Below are 21,173 nucleotides of genomic sequence, written 5' to 3' on the forward strand. Positions count from 1 at the left end.
TTGCAGTGAGCTGAGATCACACCACTGCACTCCAGCCTGGGTGACAGAGCTAGACTCCATCTGAAAAAAAGAAAAAAGAAAAGAAAGAAACCAGAAGAAAAATTTTAATAATTCTGGCTCATGGGCGCGGAGGCGGGTGCCTGTAGTCCCAGCTACTCGGGAGGCTGAGGCAGGAGAATGGCGTGAACCTGGGAGGCAGAGGTTGCAGTGAGCCGAGATTGCACCACTGCACTGCAGCCTGGGCGACAGAGCGAGACTCCGTCTCAAAAAAAAAAAAATAAGAATAATAATAATAATTCTGGCTCAGTTGCCTTCCTGTATTTCCATCTGTCTTGTATACGGTTATGTAGGAGACACCCTCAGCAATGACAGTCAAGTCAGGATTTATGTTCCTTGGTTTAAGGATTTTCCCATCTAGGCAATATTGACATTTTGGGTTGGATTATTCTTTGCTGTGGTAAGCTGTTCTGTACCTTGTGGGATCTTTAGCAGCATCTGTGGCCTCTACCCACTACCTACCAGTTGCACCTTCTCCCTCACTCAGTGTGACAACCAAAAATGTCTCCAGAAATGCTCCCTACAGGGAAAAATCATGCCAGTTGAGAACTACTGCCTTATCTGAAAAATGTGGGGGATCTGGAATTCTGGGTGGAGCTAGGCAGGGTGCAGTGATGGAAGACTTTGGATAAAAAGTATGAATTTTTTGTTTCTTTACCTGAGTGAGCATTGTAAGTGAAGAGCCCACAAGTTATTGGTTTCCAATAAGTAAAACTATTTTCATATAACTGTCATTTGTTTGTTTGTTTGTTTTGAGGTGGAACCTTGCTCTGTTGCTCAGGCTGGAGTGCGGTGTCATGATCTCTGCTCACTGCAACCTCAGCCTACTGGGTTCAAGCAATTCTTGTGCCTCAACCACCCGAGTGCTGGGGTTACAGGCATGTGCCACCATGCCTGGCTTTTTATATTTTTAGTAGAGACGGGGTTTTGCCATGTTGCCAAAGCTGGTCTTGAACTCCTGATCTCAAGCAATCTGCCAGCCTCGGCTTCCCAAACTGCTGGAATTACAGGTGTGAGCCACTGTGCTGGCCTTCATATAACTCATTTTAAGAGCACGAGGCCAGGACAGAGGATCCCTTTCTTGTCACCCACACACTTGTCTAGCTTTATTGCTGTTCTTGCTCTTGTATTTAGAGGTGGTAGAAAGTAACCGAATGGATCAAAGCAGAGGTATGTGATAGCATAAACTATATGTAAATAATAGTTAAATGTGATGATTCAATTTAATATATATACACAGGTAATTCGAAGAAAAAATTCTCATGAGGTAAATTTTATTAAATTCCAGGACCATAAAATAAAAAATTTCAAAGGATCATAATGTCGTGTACTTCACCAGCAATAAAACTATTCTCAGTTTATTAGTTTCAGTTCTAGAAACAACTGGATAAAGAATATCTAAAGTTTCAAAGTGTAGGAGCCAAATTCCCATTCTTGGAATCCAGAATGGCCTCCAATTCTGAACTCCCTACATCAGTGAAAAGCATCAGATAAAAACCAGAATGAGGACTGTAAGTAAATATTCAGTCCAGAGGGTGCAGGGACTTCCTCTTTGCTCTAAACTTACAGCAAATTATAGGGAAAATATGTAGAAAGAAAACCTCATAGTAACACAGCTGGGCTCCAGAACAAGATTAAATGTCTCTTCTGCCAGAAATTGAACAGAAAACAAAGTGATAAAATATGGATCTGCTGGCTCTTGGCCTGAAGCCAGCAGAGGCAGCCACCTGCTGATGGGGGAAGGCCTCAGGATCTGAGTGAGATGAGTAAAGGCTGGGAGCCAGAAGTAACACTGATGCTTTTAACTGCTTGTAGAAAGGAGGCCACAAAATAGTGTTGGTGATGTAAGTCCTAGCCTACAGATTTATAAGAAACGGTAAGCTTGGGGGTGGGGGGTGGGGAGGCAGTGGCAACCAAAAGCCCAATCATTCACAGCTGGTTTAGTTATTTACAAATATCGCTGCAATATTCCATAGGATGGAAGTCCCAAAAAGGCACTGTAAGACCTGGTTCCTAGGACTCAGAGGGAGGCATTTGGACAGGGAAAGAGGGAGGCATGGGGGGAGAGAAGGAGAGAGACAGGGGGGAAAGAAAAATGCCTACACACCAAAGTTCCAAAATCCACAAAGAAGTTGAAAGACAGTCAACAAAATCAACAATACGAATATACTCCAGATTAATTTTTAGGATGGTTTAACAAAGACTTTAAATTTGCATAGAGTGCTTTAAGTTATAAATGAAAGAAAACTTGGAGAATTTATTAAACAAGGAGTAAGACGTAAGAAGATGGATTTTTTTTAAAGAACTTGTTAAAATATAAAAGAAAATTATAGAAGTTAACTTTTAAAAATCTCAATACATAGACAAACCCTAGACTAGATACAATCAGAGAAAAAATTCTGAATCAGATATTAGAATTGAGGGATTTATACGATACACAGCCCAAAGAGATAAAGGGGTAAAAATTATGAAAAAACTGTTATTAGACATAGCAATTAGATTGAGAAACTCTGATATAGACCTATTAGGAGTTTCAGAAAAAGAGACTAGAGGCAACTGCAGATAAGTAATAACTGACAAGGTAATTGCTGAGAATTTATCAAAATGGAAAAAACGGGCCCAGTGCGGTGGCTCACTCCTATAATCCCAGTACTTTGGGAGGCTGAGGTGGGTGGATCACCTGAGGTCAGGAGTTCAAGATCAGCCTGGCCAATATGACAAAACTCCATCTCTACTAAAAATAACAAAAATTAGCCAGGCATGGTGGCAAATGCCAGTAGTCCCAGCTACTCAGGAGGCTGAGGCAGGAGAATTCCTTGAACTTGGGAGGCGGCGGTTGCAGTGAACCAAGATTGCACCGCAGCCCTCCAGCCTGGGTGACAGAGCAAGACTCCATCTCAAAAAAAAAAAAACAAAAAACAAAAAAAAAAACCACAAGTCCTTAGTTGGAAGACACACAGCCTTTTAAATTGCTATAATGCAGCAGATGAGACTGCAGACAATTGAAGATAAAGGGAACAATCTTAAAAGCTATTAGAAAGGAAAGACATTAACTACAAAGGAATTTCAGCTGGGAAGCATATTGCTGATCATCAGCAACAGTGACAGAAGATACCAAGATATTATCTTAAAAGTACTGAGGAGAAATATCTTACTAGAATGTCATAACCATTTAAATTATCCAAGAGTAGGGGCAAAATAAGAATATGTTCAGATACATAAATTAAAACAGTTTTCCACCCAGAGACTTCTATTAAACTGTTAGAGGATATACTTTAGCAAGTATAATAGGAGGGAAAGTGTGGTATGTAAGGAACAATCGTTAATACAAGAAACAAAAAATTAGTGCAATTTAATTGTAAAGGTTAAAAAGAAAATAATTTTTATTTTTTTTCCCGAGATGGAGTCTTGCTGTGTTGCCCAGGCTGGAATGCAATGGCATGATCTTGGCTCACTGCAACCTCCGCCTCCCAGGTTTAAGTGATTCTCCTGCCTCAGCCTCTGGAGTAGCTGGGATTACAGGTGCACGCCTCCAGGCCCGGCTAATTTTTGTGTGTGTGTATTTTTAGTAGAGATGGGGTTTCACCATGTTGGCCAGGCTGTTCTCAAACTCCTGACCTCGTGATCCGCCCACCTCAACCTCCCAAAATGCTGGGATTACAGGTGTGAACCATCGTGCTTGGCCTAAGAAAATAATTTTTAAATCAAAACTTTTAATTAAAAAGGTAAAACTAAACCTTTAAACAATAACATGATGGAGGATGTCAATGGGTAGTTAAAATTTGCTAAAATATGCTTTATGTTTGGAGGAAGAGGGAAATATAAAACTCATTTAGACTTTATAAGAAAATACTAGTTATATCTTTTTAATATTAAGAATAAAAATACGTTCTATAGGTTTTAAATCAGCAGAACTGAAAAGACAATAACAAAAGTATTATCTAAACAAAGAAAACATGAAAGAGGGGACAAATAAAGGGATAGTAAATGGAAAACAGAAAAGATTATAGAAATAAATCCAAGAATATTAAAATCCCAGTAAATATAAGTGGATTATTTTAATCAATTAAAAATATTAACTGTACATCATATGAGACATTTTTAATTTTTTTAAGTTTTAAAATAAAGACTCTCTGCAAGCTCCGCCTCCCGAGTTCATGCCGTTCTCCTGCCTCAACCTCCCGAGTAGCTGGGACTACAGGCACCGGCCACCACGCCTGGCTAATTTTTTCCATTTTTAGTACAGACGGGGTTTCACTGTGTTAGTCAGGATGGTCTCGATCTCCTGACCTCGTGATCCGCCTGCCTCGGCCTCCCAAAGTGCTGGGATTACAGGCGTGAGCCACCGCGCCCAGCCAGTATGATCTTTTTTAGCGTGTGTTGTGAACATGATAAATAATTCTATACATTATTTATGGTTAAATGTATATGTAGTAATTGCATAAAAGCATGCATGGGAATAATCAGATTCAAGACTGAAGTTATTACCTCTTGGGAGAAGGGAAAAGAATTAGCATCAGGAAGTGCACACAGGGGCTTTGACTCAAATTTTTTGTTTGATTTTTTAAATATATGTGGCAAATATGGCAAAATATAATAACTTACTAAAGTTGAGTGGTGAATACTTGGGGCGTTTTCAATATTCTATCCTTTTCTATATGTTGTAAATATTTCCCAATTTGAAACTGTGCATTTATTAAGGGAAAAAAGATAGTAGGGAGAGTTTGTAATAAGGGACATCCTAGTTAGCCAAATGATTGAATAATTTACTGTGATGGAGAAATCCAAGAAGAAAAATATAAATGTAGTAATTTTCATGTATCATTTCAGACACATGAATGACCACTACACAAACCTCTACCCACAGCTGATCAGGAAACCTTCCATCATGGATAAAGTGCAGGATTTTATGGAGTACGTATAATAGCTTTTCTCTTTTCATTGTTTTTAATGTTGCAGGCACTGCATCTGTAATTTCAAGCGCAATTTTTTCTTTGCCAATTTCTTTTTAATCTCTTTAGCAGGACTCTAGAGTTATTCTTGTAGTAGGGTATAGCACTTTTTGGTAATGGCATGAAAACTGGTTGCAAACAACACGCTCTCTAATTTCAGCTCTTTCAAAGGTTGCGTTGAATGTCGCATACTCAATTGCTAACACGGTTAGAGGAACATCACCAGTGTAAAGTACCAGTGTTAAGTCCTGGATCTCTTCCTCATGGAGGCCCTTCTCCTTCTTGCAGGGATCCCTTCTCCTCACTCTTTAAGGTGTTTCCTTTTCATGAGCCTGCTTACTAATCCTAGCTGAGGTCTTCAATCATATCTAAAGTTATAATTCTTAACACCCTCCAAGAATATTTCCATTTTAATAAACTTTTCTAAAACTAAAATTTTAAATGTGTTTACATTTGTGGGATGACAGGAGATTAATTTGGGGACAGAAAGGCTCTTGGGTTGGCCCTCCAAATTGCACCCTAAGCAACCTCTTCATGAAATGCTAAAAGTCCTATAGAGCTTCAGTTAAAAACCACTGGGCTAGATCCCATGAAGCAATGACATTATTGTAAGATTGATCTAGTGATAGCTGAACAAGTCAGAAATAGTTTTCAGTATACAAAGTTATATCAGATCATCCCATGAAAGTTCAGAGAACTGGAAGAAGAATGAAAGGACCATCAAAAAATGACATTTTTGCTACCATGCTAGGACAGAGGCATTGAGGCAGTTACTAATAACAACTGAAACGGAATGAATCATAAGCTATGCAAATGATCTGAGAGAAATACAAACAGATATAAACCACCTTGTCCTTAGATTTTTGTCCTGTTGTTTAACTTTACTACTTCTACAACTAAAAGTAAGGTTAATCAACGTATCTTTATTGACTTAGTGAAACATTGTGGTTTTACACAAAATGTATTTGGATAGTCTCTCCTTGATATGTTTAGGTCTCGTATCACAGTTAGGTCAGTATCACACTTGTGCTTTTATTCTAGATACAGCACAGAAGAAGCTGTGAAAGAAGAATCATAACCCTAGGGAGAAATTAAAAATCAGTTAGAATTTGCCTTGATGTCCTTTGAGTGACTGGAGTGTTCCCAGATCTAGAATTTAAATCATATTAGCATAAGTGTCTGAGTATATAATCTCTCAATGCCTGGTTTGATTTAGCTTTGAATGAGCAACTATTGAGACTACAGTGCAAATCTAATTTCTCTTCCAGGAAGCAAGATAAGTGGACCCGGAAAAATATCAAAGAATACAAGACTGACTCATTTTGGAGACATACAGGCTATGTGATGGCACAAATAGATGGCCTTTATGTAGGAGCAAAGAAGAGGGCTATATTAGAAGGGACAAAGGTAGGATTTTAAACAAGCTTCTCGGAATTTATACAGTATGGTAAGAATATTGAATGTTATCTTTAAAATGACATTCCAATTTAGAAGCAGATCAAAGTAGAACTACAGTATAAATTCCTTACAGACAAGAACTGTCATAGCTATCATATTGTAGCACCTAACTTACACAATTACAAGCCCAAAACACAAATAAGCCAACTTGTGTCTGTGTATTTTCAATCTTGCATAATATTGGGCTCAGGATTAGGTTAAAAAGCATGGGATGAATGTACTGGGTTTTTAACTAATCTGATAAAACTAGTGTTTTAGACTGCATGCTCATTAAGACAAGATGTTTAAGTATACAAGTTCTGGCCGGGCGCGGTGGCTCACGCTTGTAATCCCAGCACTTTGGGAGGCCGAGGTGGGCGGACCACGAGGTCAGGAGATCGAGACCACGGTGAAACCCCAACTCTACTAAAAATACAAAAAAAAAAAATTAGCCAGGCGTGGTGGCGGGCGCCTGTAGTCCCAGCTACTCGGAGAGGCTGAGGCAGGAGAATGGCGTGAACCCGGGAGGTGGAGCTTGCAGTGAGCCGAGACTGCGCCACTGCACTCCAGCCTGGGCAACAGAGCGAGACTCCGTCTCAAAAAAAAAAAAAAAAAACAAAACAAGTTCTGTGTTTCCCATAGTCCACAACATTCACATAAACACATATCCACACAAACACATATACATTATAATTCTGGGGGAAAGCTTTACTGAATCACTGAGGCTTCCAATGTGCCATTTGATATACTTCCAAAAATTACGGATATTTTGTTTCCTGTGATAATATACGTATAAATGAAATATGTATATTATATAACTGTCTTTTGGTCTGTTTTGCCAGTATATATGTATATAATCTGTATATTATATAACATATTACATTTATTATGTTTTGTCTATTTTGCCAGTATATATATATAAAATATGTATATTATATAACTCTCTTTTTGCCTATTTTGACCAGTGTGTGTATATATATAAAATTAAGTGCATAGCTTTTCTTTGAACTTTTTGTCTGTTTTGTCCAGTGTGTGTATATATATGTATGTATTCATATATATACACATATATACATGTACATGTCTGTGTATATATGTGTGTATATATATGTGTATATACACATATATTTAGATAAGTGTCAAAACAGTAATACCCAGTGAAAGCAATGAGTTACAGAAGAATGCATACAGTAAGACTCTAACTTTTTTTTTTTTTTGAGCCAGAGTCTTGCTCTGTCACCCAGGCTGGAGTGCGGTGGCACAATCTTGGCTCACTGCAACCTCTGCCTCCTGGGTTCAGGTGATTCTCCTGCCTCATCCTCCCGAGTAGCTGGGACTACAGGCTTGAGCCACCACACCCAACTAATTTTTATATTTTTAGTAGAGATGAGGTTTCACCATGTTGGCCAGGCTAGTCTCGAACTCCTGACCTCAAATGATCCACCCGCCTCAGCCTCCCAAAGTGCTGGGATTACAGGTATGAGCCATTGTGCCCAGCCCATACAATATGACTGTATTTGTGCAAATTCAAAAAAGGTACATTTTTAAAAATATATCTTAAAAATATATATAGACGATAAATATATTATATATAGATGATAAATAATAGAGAGGCAGGTAATGAGCTATACAAAATCTAGCATAGTGGTGACCGCTGGCAGGAAAGGAGAGAGATGAGATTGGAGACTTCTAAGGCACTGCTAATGTTCCATTTCTTAAACTGTGAGTTGACTACATCAGTGTTTATTTATTTTTCCTTAAATTGTATGTATACATCTTTATTCTTTCAGATGTATAATATCATCTGTCCTCACTCTTCTAAGCAGCATTCCAACGTATGGATGTATTATACAGTATAACAAAAGAAATGCAAATATCAATTACAATGGGATACTGTTTTACACCTATGAGATTGGAAATAAACTAAATGTTTAATATGTTGTTGAGGTTGGAAGAGTTTTATTTATTTACTTATTTATTTATTATTTATTTATTTATTTATTTTTATTTAGAGACAGAGTCTTGCGCTATAGCCCAGGCTGGAGGGCAGTGGCTTGATCTCAGCTGCAACCTCCGCCTCCTGGGCTCAAGCGATTCTCGTGCCTCAGCCTTTTGAGTAGCTGGGATTACAAGCATGCACCACCACGCCCGGCTAATTTTTGTATTTTTAGTAGAGATGGGGTTTCACCATGTTAGCCAAGCTGGTCTTGAACTCCTGACCTCAGGTGATTCACCGGACTCGGCCTCCCAAAATGCTAGGATTACAGGCATAAGCCACTGTGCCTGACCAGAAGAGTATAATTTAAACAATTCGTATAAGGACAATTTGGCAATCTCTATTAAAATCTTACCACTTCTAGGAATTTATCCCACACATAGACTCAAACACAAGCAAAATGAAGTGTCCAAGATCAATTATTGTGGCATTGTTTACAATAGCAAAAGGCTAGAAACCACTTGAAAATTCATCAAAAAAAAGACTAGTTAAAAATACTATAATACATCCATACGTTAGAATGCTGCTTAGAAGAGTGAAGACAGGCTGGGAGCGGTGGCTCACACCTATAATCCCAGCACTTTGGGAGGCCAAGGCAGGTGGATCACCCGAGGTCAGGAGTTCTAGACCAACCCAGCCAACATGGTGAAACCCTATCTCTACAAAAAACTACAAAAATTAGCTGAGCATGGTGGCGGGCACCTGTAATCCCAGCTACTTGGGAGGCCAAGGCAGGAGAGTTGCTTGAACCTAGGATGTAGAGGTTGCAGTGAGCTGAGATCGCGCCATTGCACTCCAGCCTGGGCAACAAGAGTGAAACTCTGTCTCAAAAATAAATAAATAAATAAATAAATAAATATTTTAAAAAAGAAGAGTGAGGACAATTTTTACATCCAATATAAAAACATCCCCAAAACATTAAATGAAAGATGTTACGACAAAAAAAACAAGGTGAACAACAGCGCATATAACACACTACCATGTATGTTTTTAAAAACTGTATTTACAAGACATTTTTAAAACTCTGGATCCAAGATCACGGTGCCAATAGGGAAAAATAAAAAATCAAAAAACTCTGGCAGTATATGCAAAAAAACTAGTAAAAATTATAAACTAGAAATGGTAGTACCTGAGAAAACGGAGAACAGGTAAAGGAGGAGACTTTCTGCTATCAACTTTGTTATAATTTTTAAAATCTTGAATAATAAATGAATAATTTATTCAAACAAACAAAATAGAGACGATTTTATATAAATAAAAATTGGATTGAATTTTTGCTTTGGTTTTAGTTTTTTGGTTAAAACGTCATTTGTGTTTGTCTTCCCACCACTTCTACCCCAAAACCAATTTGTTGATGCCTGACCCAGACCTGCTCCAGCAGATTGAATCTTCCTGGAGCAGTGCTCTCCAGTTTGCACGAAGTTCATGTTCAAGTACAATCTGATAATTGCTTCAAAGTTAATGCTGGCTGGTCAGTTGGTCTTATAGTAAACACACAATCAAAACCAAAAGCATCTTAGTTGAATGTTTTTGCCGTATAGCAGTGGTTCTTGTCTAAGAGTGGTTTCTCTCCAGAGAACACTTGGCAAAGTCTTGAAGATATTTTTGGTTGCCAAAACTGGGAAGTTGCTACTGATACCTAGTGGGTACAGGCCAGGGATGATGCTAAACATCTCACAATGCACAACAACTGAAAAGAAGTATTAGCCGGCTCAAAATGTCAGTAGTGCCAAGATTGAGAAGCACTGCTGTAGAGTGCAAACAGAAAGCTCTATTTTACTCTCCAAGGAGCCACTCCCAAATTCTGTGGCTATCAAAACATGCCAAAACAGCTCTTCTAAACTATAAAGCCATAACAATTATTTTATAAGCTACAATAAAAATCTAGCATACCTGTTAAATTAGAGACCCTTTGAAAATAACTTTTTTTTTTTTTTGAGATGGAGTCTCGCTCTGTTGCCCAGCTGGAGTGCCGTGGTGCGATCTTGGCTCACTGCAACCTCCGCCTCCTGGGTTCAAGGGATTCTTCTGCCTCAGCCTCCTGAGTAGCTGGGACTACAGGTGCCCGCCACCACGCCCAACTAATTTTTGTATTTTCAGTACAGACAGGATTTTGCCGTGTTGGCCAGGCTGGTCTCAAACCCCTCACCTCAGGAGATCTGCCTGCGTTGGCCTCCCAAAGTGCTGGGATTACAGGCGTGAGCCACCACAAACAGCCTGCAAGGGAATAATTTAATGGGTCCCTAACAAGAGGAAAAACAGGAAATGATGTCTGTCACAAATTGATGTTAAGTGCAGTCTTTGTCCTTTCCTAGCCAATGACCCTGTTCCAGATTCAGTTCCTGAATGCTGTTGGAGATCTGTTGGATCTGATTCCCTCGCTCTCTCCCACAAAAAGCAGCAGCCTAAAGGGTTTTAAGAGATGGGACATGGGACATTGCTCCGCTCTTATCAAGGTAAGACATAGCAGCTCCTTTTGCCTTGTTCTGGTTCATACAGACTTTTTCTATATAGCGCCCAAGTATAGCAACATCTCATCACCCCTGGCTGTAACTGTATATCAGCTCATGAGTTCTTCAGTGGTAGAAGTTAAGAACTGGAAGTAACTTTGATGGAGAAAATTGTAAGTACATGATGTTACATTTGTTCTTCCACCATTCCTCCCATGCTGTATGCACCTGCCACTCCCACCTTCTAGAATCTTCCATTTTGTTTTTTTGTTTTGTTTTGTTTTTGAGCCGGAGTCTCACTCTGTTGCCCAGGCTGGAGTGCAGTGCTGTGAGCTCGCCTCACTGCAACCTCTGCCTCCCAGGTTCAAGCGATTCTCCTGCCTCAGCTTCCCGAGTAGCTGGGACTACATGGGTGTGCCACCAGGCCTGGTTAATTTTTCTTGTATTTTTGGTATAGACAGGCTTTCACCATTTTGGCCAGGCTGGTCTCAAACTCCTGACCTCAAGTGATCCACCTGCCTTGGCCTCCCAAAGTGCTGGGATTTCAAGCGTGAGCCACCATGCCCAGCTGGAGTCTTCCATTTTGAATGTTAGAAGGAAGAGTCTGTTTGGGGCCACATTAAAGGTTAATCTTGACTCCTTGGCCATATTTTCCAGTAATCAATATAGCAATAAACACTTACCTGAAATGGCACAATCCCTGTATGCTTCTTACACTTAAGACAATTGCAGTCAGTTAGCTATGTACATCTGTGTAATCCACTATGATTCTGGCTGTAGGTTCTTCCTGGATTTGAGAACATCCTTTTTGCTCACTCAAGCTGGTACACGTACGCAGCCATGCTCAGGATATATAAACACTGGGACTTCAACATCAAAGATAAAGATACCAGCAGTAGTCGCCTCTCTTTCAGCAGTTACCCAGGTAAATGAATTTAAAGGAACATCTGAGCACTTTGAGTACTATTCCTGGATAAAGCCTTAGTGATTCAGTGTTAACTGCAATGGGAGAAGAAATGTTTAATGGTTAGTATATATTAACAAACAATCTGATTTTCAGAGTGCTTTTGAAGACATATAGCTCAAATACTTTTATTTAATAGAATGACATAAACAAGGTTACTAGAATTGCCACATAGAAGACACTTTGTAAATGTAAATGGCTACATCTAAATTTATTTCAGCAAATGCCAACTGAGTATGTATCAAGTACAAGGCTCTTTGCTAGGCTCTGCAGCAGAAGCAATGAAGACATGGCTGATCCTGCGCTAAGGTACCACCTTAGGGCCTGCAGTGTTTCTTTTATTTACTGCAATATCCACAGAACTTAACCTTAGTGTGTGGCATCAAGTACTTAATAAATTGCCAAATGAATGGATGAATGAATATGTAAGTTTATAAACCTTACACTATAGTCAAGAGGACAATATAAAGTGTAATATGAATAAGAGTAATAATATTACTGGATACTGTATGTGCTACAAAGGAAGTGTAACCACTGTGGTCCATTCCAAGGGGGTGAGACTCACATCTGATTGTTGGGGAAAGAGAGCATGACCTTTGAGATAGACCATTAAGGATGGCTAGAATTTGAAGAAGTAGAGATGGATGGGAGGACAGTCCCAGTAGAGGAGAGGTTGCAAATTCCTGGGCCTAAATGCAACAGGCAGGTGAGGTAAATGAATAAAGCAGGACTGGTTTAAGAAAACAGAAAGTGGAGGCCGGGCGTGGTGGTTCACGCCTGTAATCCCAGCACTTTGGGAGGCCCAGGTGGGTGGATCACGAGGTCAGGAAATCAAGACCATCCTGGCTAACATGGTGAAACCCCTTCTCTACTAAAAATACAAAAAATTAGCTGGGCGTGGTGGCAGGCACCAGTAGTCCCAGCTACTCTGGAGGCTGAGGCAGGAGAATGGTGTGAACCCGGGAGGCGGAGCTTGCAGTGAGCAGAGATCACACCACTGCACTCCGGCTTGAGCGACAGAGCAAGACTCCGTCTCAGAAAAAAGAAAAGAAAAGAGAAAGTGGAAACAACGGTAGCAAACATATGACCCACGGAAAGGAGGCAAGGATCAGCTCTCACTGTCTGTTCTCCATCCAAGAATTTCCAGATCCTCCAACTTAAGATAAAACTATGTATTTAAAACAACAGAACTCACTCTATGAATCCAACAAAGCATGTGTGTTAGCATGTGTTAGCCCCAACCTCCTCAGGAAACATTATGAGCAAAGTCAAGGGGAAAACACCAAACATCTAAGGGTTCAACTGGATACACTGTAACCAATTTGACCTTTAATTACATATCCGTAACTTATGGGGTGGTTATACCAACCACCTGTCATATCTATCTACCTTTGTCAGAGTATTTTGCTCTTCCTATCAGAAATTCCTTTTTAATTTTAGAGTCAGGGTCTCACCCTATCGCCCAGGCTGGAGTGTAGCGGTACAATGTTAGCCCACTGCAGCTTTGACCTTCAGGGCTGAAATGATCCTCTTGCCTCAGCCTCCCAAGTAGATGACACTACAGGCACACATCACCATGCCTGACAAATTTTTAAAAAATGTTTTATGGAGATAGGATCTTGCTACATTGCCCAGGCTGGTCTTAAGCTCCTGGGGTCAAGTGGTCCTCCAGCCTCAGCGTCCTGAAGTGCTGGGATTAAGGTGTGAGCAATCATGTCTGGCCCCTATCAGGAATTCTGACCAAGGGCATAACCCAATATTTCTCTGTCCTTGTGACCTGATCCTTTCTTTGGAACCACTTTGATTTCATCTTTGTCTTAGTTTAGTTGTTTTAGCATTAAGGGGGCCTGGGGACTCCTCTCTCTGAGTTAGACTGTGCTTTGATTCTTTCACATTCTATTACACTGACATTTAAGGACAGCAAGAGACAGAGCGGTCCAGTATTCTTCCTCTTCCTCGTCTTTGTGATAAAATGCAATATTCAGATGTTATGTGCACTGCTTTGAAATCTCTGTGGAATAAAATTTTTCTCCAGTAGTGTTAACAGTCCTGGATCCCAGAGGTAGTGATGGTGAAGGTCATGGAAGATTTTCTTATGAAACGTATAATCCCGTTAACATTTGCATATATATCCTTCCAGATGAGATACATAAGTAGATATCGTAGATAATATGTAGAGCTTTTTGGAGCAATTGAAACTCCAAGAGAGCAAAAGACACTTTTATATATACCCCAAAATATTTTTACAGGAGCCAATGGAACAGTGGGATTCATATTTTCTCTAACTGGGCAGCTTTGTTCTCAGCACTAAACAGGAAAAACGTGTGCAGTCTCATTTATGTTACAACTTATTTTATTAAGGAACCAGCCACATTGGATTCATCCAGTAGACATGACATAGAACTATGCTTTGCGATGAAGCTCATGCCATCTTAGCTGCTGAGTCCAGAACAAAGCTGATGGCTTCCTTGTTTTTCTTTGATGGAGTTATTTAACAGGCTTGGTCTTTTTTAGTCTTTTCTAAAAATACAAAGTGGAGATTGAGGAAATTATTTCGCCTAAAGAGGCTAACATGCAATACCCAGGGAAGGTCAAAAGTATAACAAAGTATACTAGGTGCTGATAACCTCAGTACCACCCTTAGGTCTGGGCACAGGAACCCCACCCTCCCAGCTTGGCATTACCTTCATGAAAATTACCTAAACCCCCCTCCAGCATCCTGAGACTGGCCAGGCTGGCAGTATCTTGACCTGTGTCTCTGTGCATCCAGTTTAGAAGGTTCTTTTCCAGAAAATTTCTAAATTCCCTTCTAGTGCCCAAGACTGACCAAGGTGGCAGGGCTATCCAGGTCAGCTTGTCTGAGTCCAGAAAGCAACGCACGTGGGCCTTTGTCCCATATCTCCCTATCTGGGGGCTCTCCTCCACTCCTGCCCACACATGGGTTCAACAAGATGCCCTAAGGAGCTCTGGGACTCAAGCCTATGGCCTGGTCCTGGTAAGCAGATTCCTCTAGTTGGCCCTCACAGTATATATTTTTTGCAAGATGGTGCATAACTGAGCTGTCAGAATGGTGGTCACATGATGACCTCGGGTGACTCTCATGTCAGAGCATTTGTTCAGGGCTCTATGCTACTGAAAGCCACCTCTTACCTTCGGGTTTCAGCATGCAGCAGGGGAGGACAGTAAAGCGAACTTCGACCTATGAGCTCCACATCTGGCCCCTGTCGTGGCCTCCTCACCCCTGCAGCTCTGTACCATGTGTCAGTCAGTCCTTGGGGCGGGCTAGGCCTGGCCCCTCTGAGGCCTTTTGAGAACCTTGCTCCACAACACAAACGGGCGTTTGCAGCAAATCTTTTGCTGCAGTTGATGATGTGACTTCCTACTGTCTTGGGTCAGTCTTAAGCCAGATGGATTTTTCTTGTGATTGGGACAGCTCTTCCAGCTCGACTTATAGGCTTCTCACCTATCCTACCCACTGGTGCCCATGGGTGAGGAGTGAAGGTGGGGGAGGGTTCAGCATGAAAAGGGATTTGGCTCATGATGACCTGACTTAAATTGTGAAGCCTTAAATTATGTAAACTTCACTTAAATGTTCCTGGGGCTTTGAGCCTGTTCTTTTATTTTCTTATGTACCTACTTTCAAGTACATGCACTTAACATTTAAACAGGCTAAGCAGGCTCATGCCTGTAATCCCAGCTATTTGGGAAGCTGAGGCTGAAGAACAGCTTGAGCCCTGGAAGCAGAGGTTGCAGGGAGTCGAGATAGCACCACTGCACTTCAGCCTGGGGGACAGAGTGAGGCCTCGTCTCAACAACAACAACAACAACAACAACAACGAGATTACATTCTAGGGAGGCAGCAATTAGCCTAGAGTCCAACAGAAAACATTTTGATATATATTTACACTGTAAAATGCCCAGTGTAGCTTTAGTGACCATAAAACAAATTATCATTCACAATTTTTTTAACACTCTGGGTAAGGCTTGCATTTGTGGTCATCATTAACAAAGCATAATAAGGATTTTTGAGTCATTAGAAGCCAGGATTCACAGGTAGAGTGGTAGATGTAGCAGAGTCATTAAGAAAATGGTGTTAGGGAACTGCAGAGGCAAGGAGATCTGTGTTGTTTCAAAACAAACGGGTTCCAAAAAGTCATGGTTTTGTAATAACAGTATTGCTACCTTTTTCTCATAACAAAAAATAGGAAATTAACCAAGAACAATGCATTTAATAATAAAGAATACAAAGAGATGGTACCTGGATACTATAATGAATCTTCACATGCACTGATTGGACAATAGACAAAACAGATTGCCTTTCTCTGCTCGTCATCCTAAATCTTCAATGATAAATCATCATATCTCACATGTACCTATGAATTTTTAAATATATGTTTTTAAACAAATTGTTTATATAGGCAGGGGCCCTGTTAAAACAACAACAACAACAACAACAAAAAACACTTGCCTGAGGCACTAGATACCCAAAGGAAAGTGGCTTTGAATGGCCTTGTTCTAGGAGTTTCTGTCCCTAACAAGAAGGGTTTTGAATACATGTTCTGTTTGCCTAGCAACAGCTAAGGCTAAGTAAGGAACGGAGAAGCCTTGCACTAGCCCTCCCCACACATGTACTTATTTTCGCAATGCAAATCAATAATCAAGGAGGTAGGACAAAGAGATAAATCACTAGAAAATGACGGCACTGAAATGGCAGCCAATACAATTGTGTGAAGACCTCAGCACCAAGATCTGATAGTTTTAAACAATTCAGAGAAAATTTACTTGTCAACAACATTGAGTCTTCCAATCCACTAATATCATCTATTTGTTTATTTAGGTCTTTAATTTGAGTCATATCATGTAGTTTTCAGTATTTAGGTCTTACGTACCTTTAAGTAAGTTAAATCCTAAGTAATGTTTGATGCCACTGTAATCAAAATTTTTTTTAATTCTTTTTTCAGTTGTTCGTTGCTCGTATGTATTTATTGGTTACCCATTGCTACATAACAAATTGCTCCAAACATTAGTGGCTAAAAACAATAATGATTTAGTTACTCATGGTTTCTGTGGATCAGGAATTTAGGGCACAGTGAGGATAATTTGTCTTTACTATGACTGGGGCCTCAGCTGGAAGACTCAGACTGAGGGTCTAAAATCTCTGATCGCTTAACTGAGACTGGAGCATGCGCTTCCAAAGCGACTTACTAACATAGCTGACAGGGTGGTGCTGGCAATTGGTTCCTCTTCACTTGGGCCTCTCCTCAGAACTGCTTGAGTGTCCTTCATGGCAAGACCCCTGGCTTCCTTGAGTCCAAGCCATCCAAAAGAACAAGGCAGAAATAGTAATGCCTATTGTGACCTCACCTCAGACATCACACACACTGACTTCCACCAGGTTCTATTAATTAGAAGCAGGGTATTATGACCAGCCTACATTCAAGGAAAGGGAATTAGAATCCACCTTTTAAAGAGAAGAGTGCCAAAGAATTTGTGGAAATTTGAAAACTACCACAATATAGTATGATTTTTTTGTACATTATTATCCTGAGATCTTTCTAAATTCACATATCAGTTCTCATAGCTTTTTTGTAGATTGCTTGGGATTTTCTATATATACAATCATGACATCTCTAAATAAAGACAGTTTGACCTCTGCCATCCCTTGTATTCTTTGATTTTTTTTTTGTATGATTGCGCTGGAGAAGACCTCCAGAATAACGGAGACCATAAGTGGTGAGCATGGAAATCCTTGCCCAATTCCTGACCTAGGGTGAAAAGTATTGTCTTTCACCATTAATATGATGTTAACTGCAGATTTTTTGTAGATGCCCTTTATAATATTAAGGAAGGTCCCTGCTCTTCCTACTTTCTTTAATATTTTTATCAATAAATGAGTGTTGCATTTTTCTGAATTCTTTCTCAGCAATTGTTGAAAAGATCATATGAATTTTTTTCCCTTATTAATATGATGAGTTACATTGATTGATTTTCAGATGTTAAACCACTTGAAATTCCTGCGTTAATCCTCACTTAGTCATGATGTGTTATTCTTTGTATTTATTTTTAGTTCAATTTACTAACGTGTTAATGTTTTTTTCATTTACACTCATGAGACATATTGGTTTGTAGTTTGCTTTTCTTATGATGGTTTTTGTTTTAGGATAAGCTTATCCTCATATCCTAAATTTGAAATTATTTCTTTCTCCTAAGTTTTTTAAGAGCATGTATAGGATTGGTATTATTTTATTCTATTTATTTATTTATTTTTAAAGACAGGGTCTCACTCTGTCCCCCAGGCTGGAGTACAGTGGTGTGAACATAGCTCACTGCAGCCTCAAACTCCTAGGCTCAAGTGATCCTCCCGCCTTGGTTTCCCAAAATGCTGAGATTACAGGTGTGAGCCACTGTGCCCAGCCTATTTTCTTCTTTAAGTGTTTAATAGAATTCACGAGTGAAGCTAGATAGAAGGTTTTTATTTGTTGAAAAGTTATTAATTGTAAATTTAATTTCTTTCACTGCTACAGGACTGTTTCAGTTTTCTAACTCTTCTTGAGTTAGTTTTAAAAATGTATCTTTCAAGGAATTTATCCCTTCTAAGTTATTGTTTTTATTGATATGAAGCTATTTATAATATTTTTCTTAACCTCTTAATGTCTGTAGGATCTGTAAAGTCCCCATTATCATTCATGATATTGTCCATTTTTCTTCTTTATTAAGATAAAATTTCCATTTTTATCTTTATTTTCTTTCTTCTACTTACTTTGCATTTAATTTCTAATTTTTTCTAGCTTCTTAATGTAGAAGACTAGATAACTGATTTTGATCTTTCTGTCATAAGCAAATAAAATGATAAATTTTCCAATAAGCACTACTTTTGGTGCATCTGACAAATTTTGGTATATTTTGTGTTCATTTTTATTCCATTTAGAATATTTTCTAATTTATCACATGATTTATTTAATCCATAGCTTATTTGGAAGTGTATTGTTTAATTTCCAAAAATTTACATATTTTTCAGATCTTTGTTGCTGTTTTCCAAATTAATTGCATTTTCTAATTTATTCTGAGATCAGAGAGCATATTCTGTATGATTTCAAATTTTTTTAACTTTATTGAGACCTGTGTTATGGCTCAGCATGAGTCTATCTCAATGAATGTTTCATATGCAGTAGAAAATAATGTAAATTCTAGTATTTCTGAGTGTAGTGTTCTGTAAAAGTCAGTGCAAGTTAATTGATAGTGTAATTCAAGTCATCTATATTCTTAACTGATTTTCTATTTGTTAATCATTTACTACAAAAGAAATATACCTCCACTATAATTATTAATTTGTCTATTTCTCATTTTCTTATCTTTTTTCTCTAATCCCGTGGCAGATTATATTTCTCATTTCATTTCTGGTAGTTTTGCTTTATGTATTTTGATACTCTATCATTTAACACATACATTCATAAGTATAGTATATTCCTACTATATTGACCCTTTTATCATTATGAAACGTCTTTTTTTTGTCTCTAGTACAACCCCTTGTCTTAATGTCTACATTGTCTTATATTAATATAACCACTCCAGCTTTCTTATGCTTACTGTTTTCATCTTGTACTTTTCCTGTCTACTTTGTTTTTTTTTTTTTTGTCATTTCATACCAGCAATTTTATTTACACAGCAAGAACATACAGGTATCTGTTATAAATGTCAGAGATCATCTCTACATTTCAGATCTTGACTCAGTTTAAGGGCCAACAAAGGAAGGTTCTTTTCTTTCCATTAAAGTTTCTTGACTCTGTTTTTGTTGTACAAAGTGTGTAGTACTAGCAAGTGCATTACCATAGCATGTCTTTAATTTTCAATTTGAAATCTTACATGCTGGAGAAAAGTGCATCGTAAGTTTTTGTTTTTGTTTTTTTTCGCCTTACAAATTCAAAAGACTAGAATAATGGTAGTCATCTGGAAAAAGTAAATCATGGATAGATATAATTTTGAAACTGATGCTTAATGACGGCAGTGATTTTTAAGTGTGGTAACAAACGTTTTGGGAGCATGTATCCTCTGTCAAGATGGTACTAGTAACAGATTCAAAGTAGCATAATATCATTTCAGACTGATGTGGGGTTTTTTATGTTTGAAATCAGTTGGTGAGCCTGTTATTCCTTAGTAAATTGGTGCCGTAAGCTAAAATTAACATATTCGTATTTTCCCTGCCAATAGTCCTTCACAAATAACTGGTCATAAACTGAAAAAAAAATTAATATCTGCAATATAAATGTGTTGTCTATTAGAGATGGGGCTAGATGTCTTAAGGATTTCTAAGTATATCTTAAAATTTATAATGTAGTAGTTCATACCAAGAATCATCTGGGGAATTTTAACAAAATATGTATATGTTCAAAACCTCATCACCTCCCCATAAATGCAGCTTAAGCCTGTAAGTCTGAAGGAGTATGTGTATGTGGGTGTTTTTCTTTTTTCTTTCATTTTGAGATGGAGTTTCGCTCTTGTTGCCAAGGCTGGAGTGCAATGGTGCAATCTTAGCTCACCGCAACTTCCACCTCCCGGGTTCAAGTGATTCTCCTGCCTCACCCTCCCAAGTAGCTGGGATTACAGGCATGTGCCACCACGCCCAGCCAATTTTGTATTTTTAGTAGAGATGGGGTTTCTCCATGTTGGTCAAGCTGGTCTCCAACTCGCGACCTCAGGTGATCTGCCTGCCTCGGCCTCCCAAAGTGCTGGGATTACAGGCGTGAACCACCACGCCCGGCCTTGGGTGTTTTTCTTTCAGCTCCTCCAGTACTTTCATACTATTCTAATATATTTTGTTGGTATGAAGCTATGAAGCAAAAGTTGGCTATTACCAATGCATACATACAGTATATTGGTTTTCAGTTCCACTTCAAAGTGAATCTTAGAGCCTGGTGTAAGTGCTCCACTTTAGAAATGTACTTTAATTACTACTGTATTTGCAAATTAAGGGAAATTTAGGTCATTTGATTTTCTAAAACCTAAAAGGAACTGGCCATCATTACCAAGTCATTCTAGATAATCAAGGGTAGATGGCTGTTTTTAATGTAGCAATTAATGTAGGCATTCCTGCTTTCAGGTTTAAGTATGAATCAAAGCATATTTTAATTTGCTAGCACAAATAGAATGTTTACTTTCAAACTATTTGTGGTTTTGTGTTTGCTGTATGTCTTTTGTAGACAGATAATTAGTACATTTTGCTTTCTTTTCGATCAAGTTTGACAGTCTCTTACTTTTGTTGGAAGTGTTTGGTTCATTTACATTTACTGTAAATATTTATATATTTAGATATGTCTGCC

General features: G+C 38.8%; 1 protein-coding gene across 1 annotated transcript in view; it reads left to right on the plus strand.

Annotated features, from left to right (window-relative positions):
• PLBD1 (phospholipase B domain containing 1) overlaps nucleotides 1-21,173 on the plus strand; it is a 64,102-nt gene that overhangs the window by 21,462 nt on the left and 21,467 nt on the right. Inside the window, exons 3-6 of the mRNA XM_055280552.2 lie at nucleotides 4,888-4,971; nucleotides 6,278-6,416; nucleotides 10,758-10,898; nucleotides 11,673-11,817. Coding sequence (XP_055136527.1) covers nucleotides 4,888-4,971; nucleotides 6,278-6,416; nucleotides 10,758-10,898; nucleotides 11,673-11,817 — 509 coding nt within the window. The remainder of the gene's footprint in view (nucleotides 1-4,887; nucleotides 4,972-6,277; nucleotides 6,417-10,757; nucleotides 10,899-11,672; nucleotides 11,818-21,173) is intronic.

This window comes from Symphalangus syndactylus, chromosome 5, assembly GCF_028878055.3.
Source record: "Symphalangus syndactylus isolate Jambi chromosome 5, NHGRI_mSymSyn1-v2.1_pri, whole genome shotgun sequence".
In the NCBI taxonomy this organism is placed as follows: domain Eukaryota; kingdom Metazoa; phylum Chordata; class Mammalia; order Primates; family Hylobatidae; genus Symphalangus; species Symphalangus syndactylus.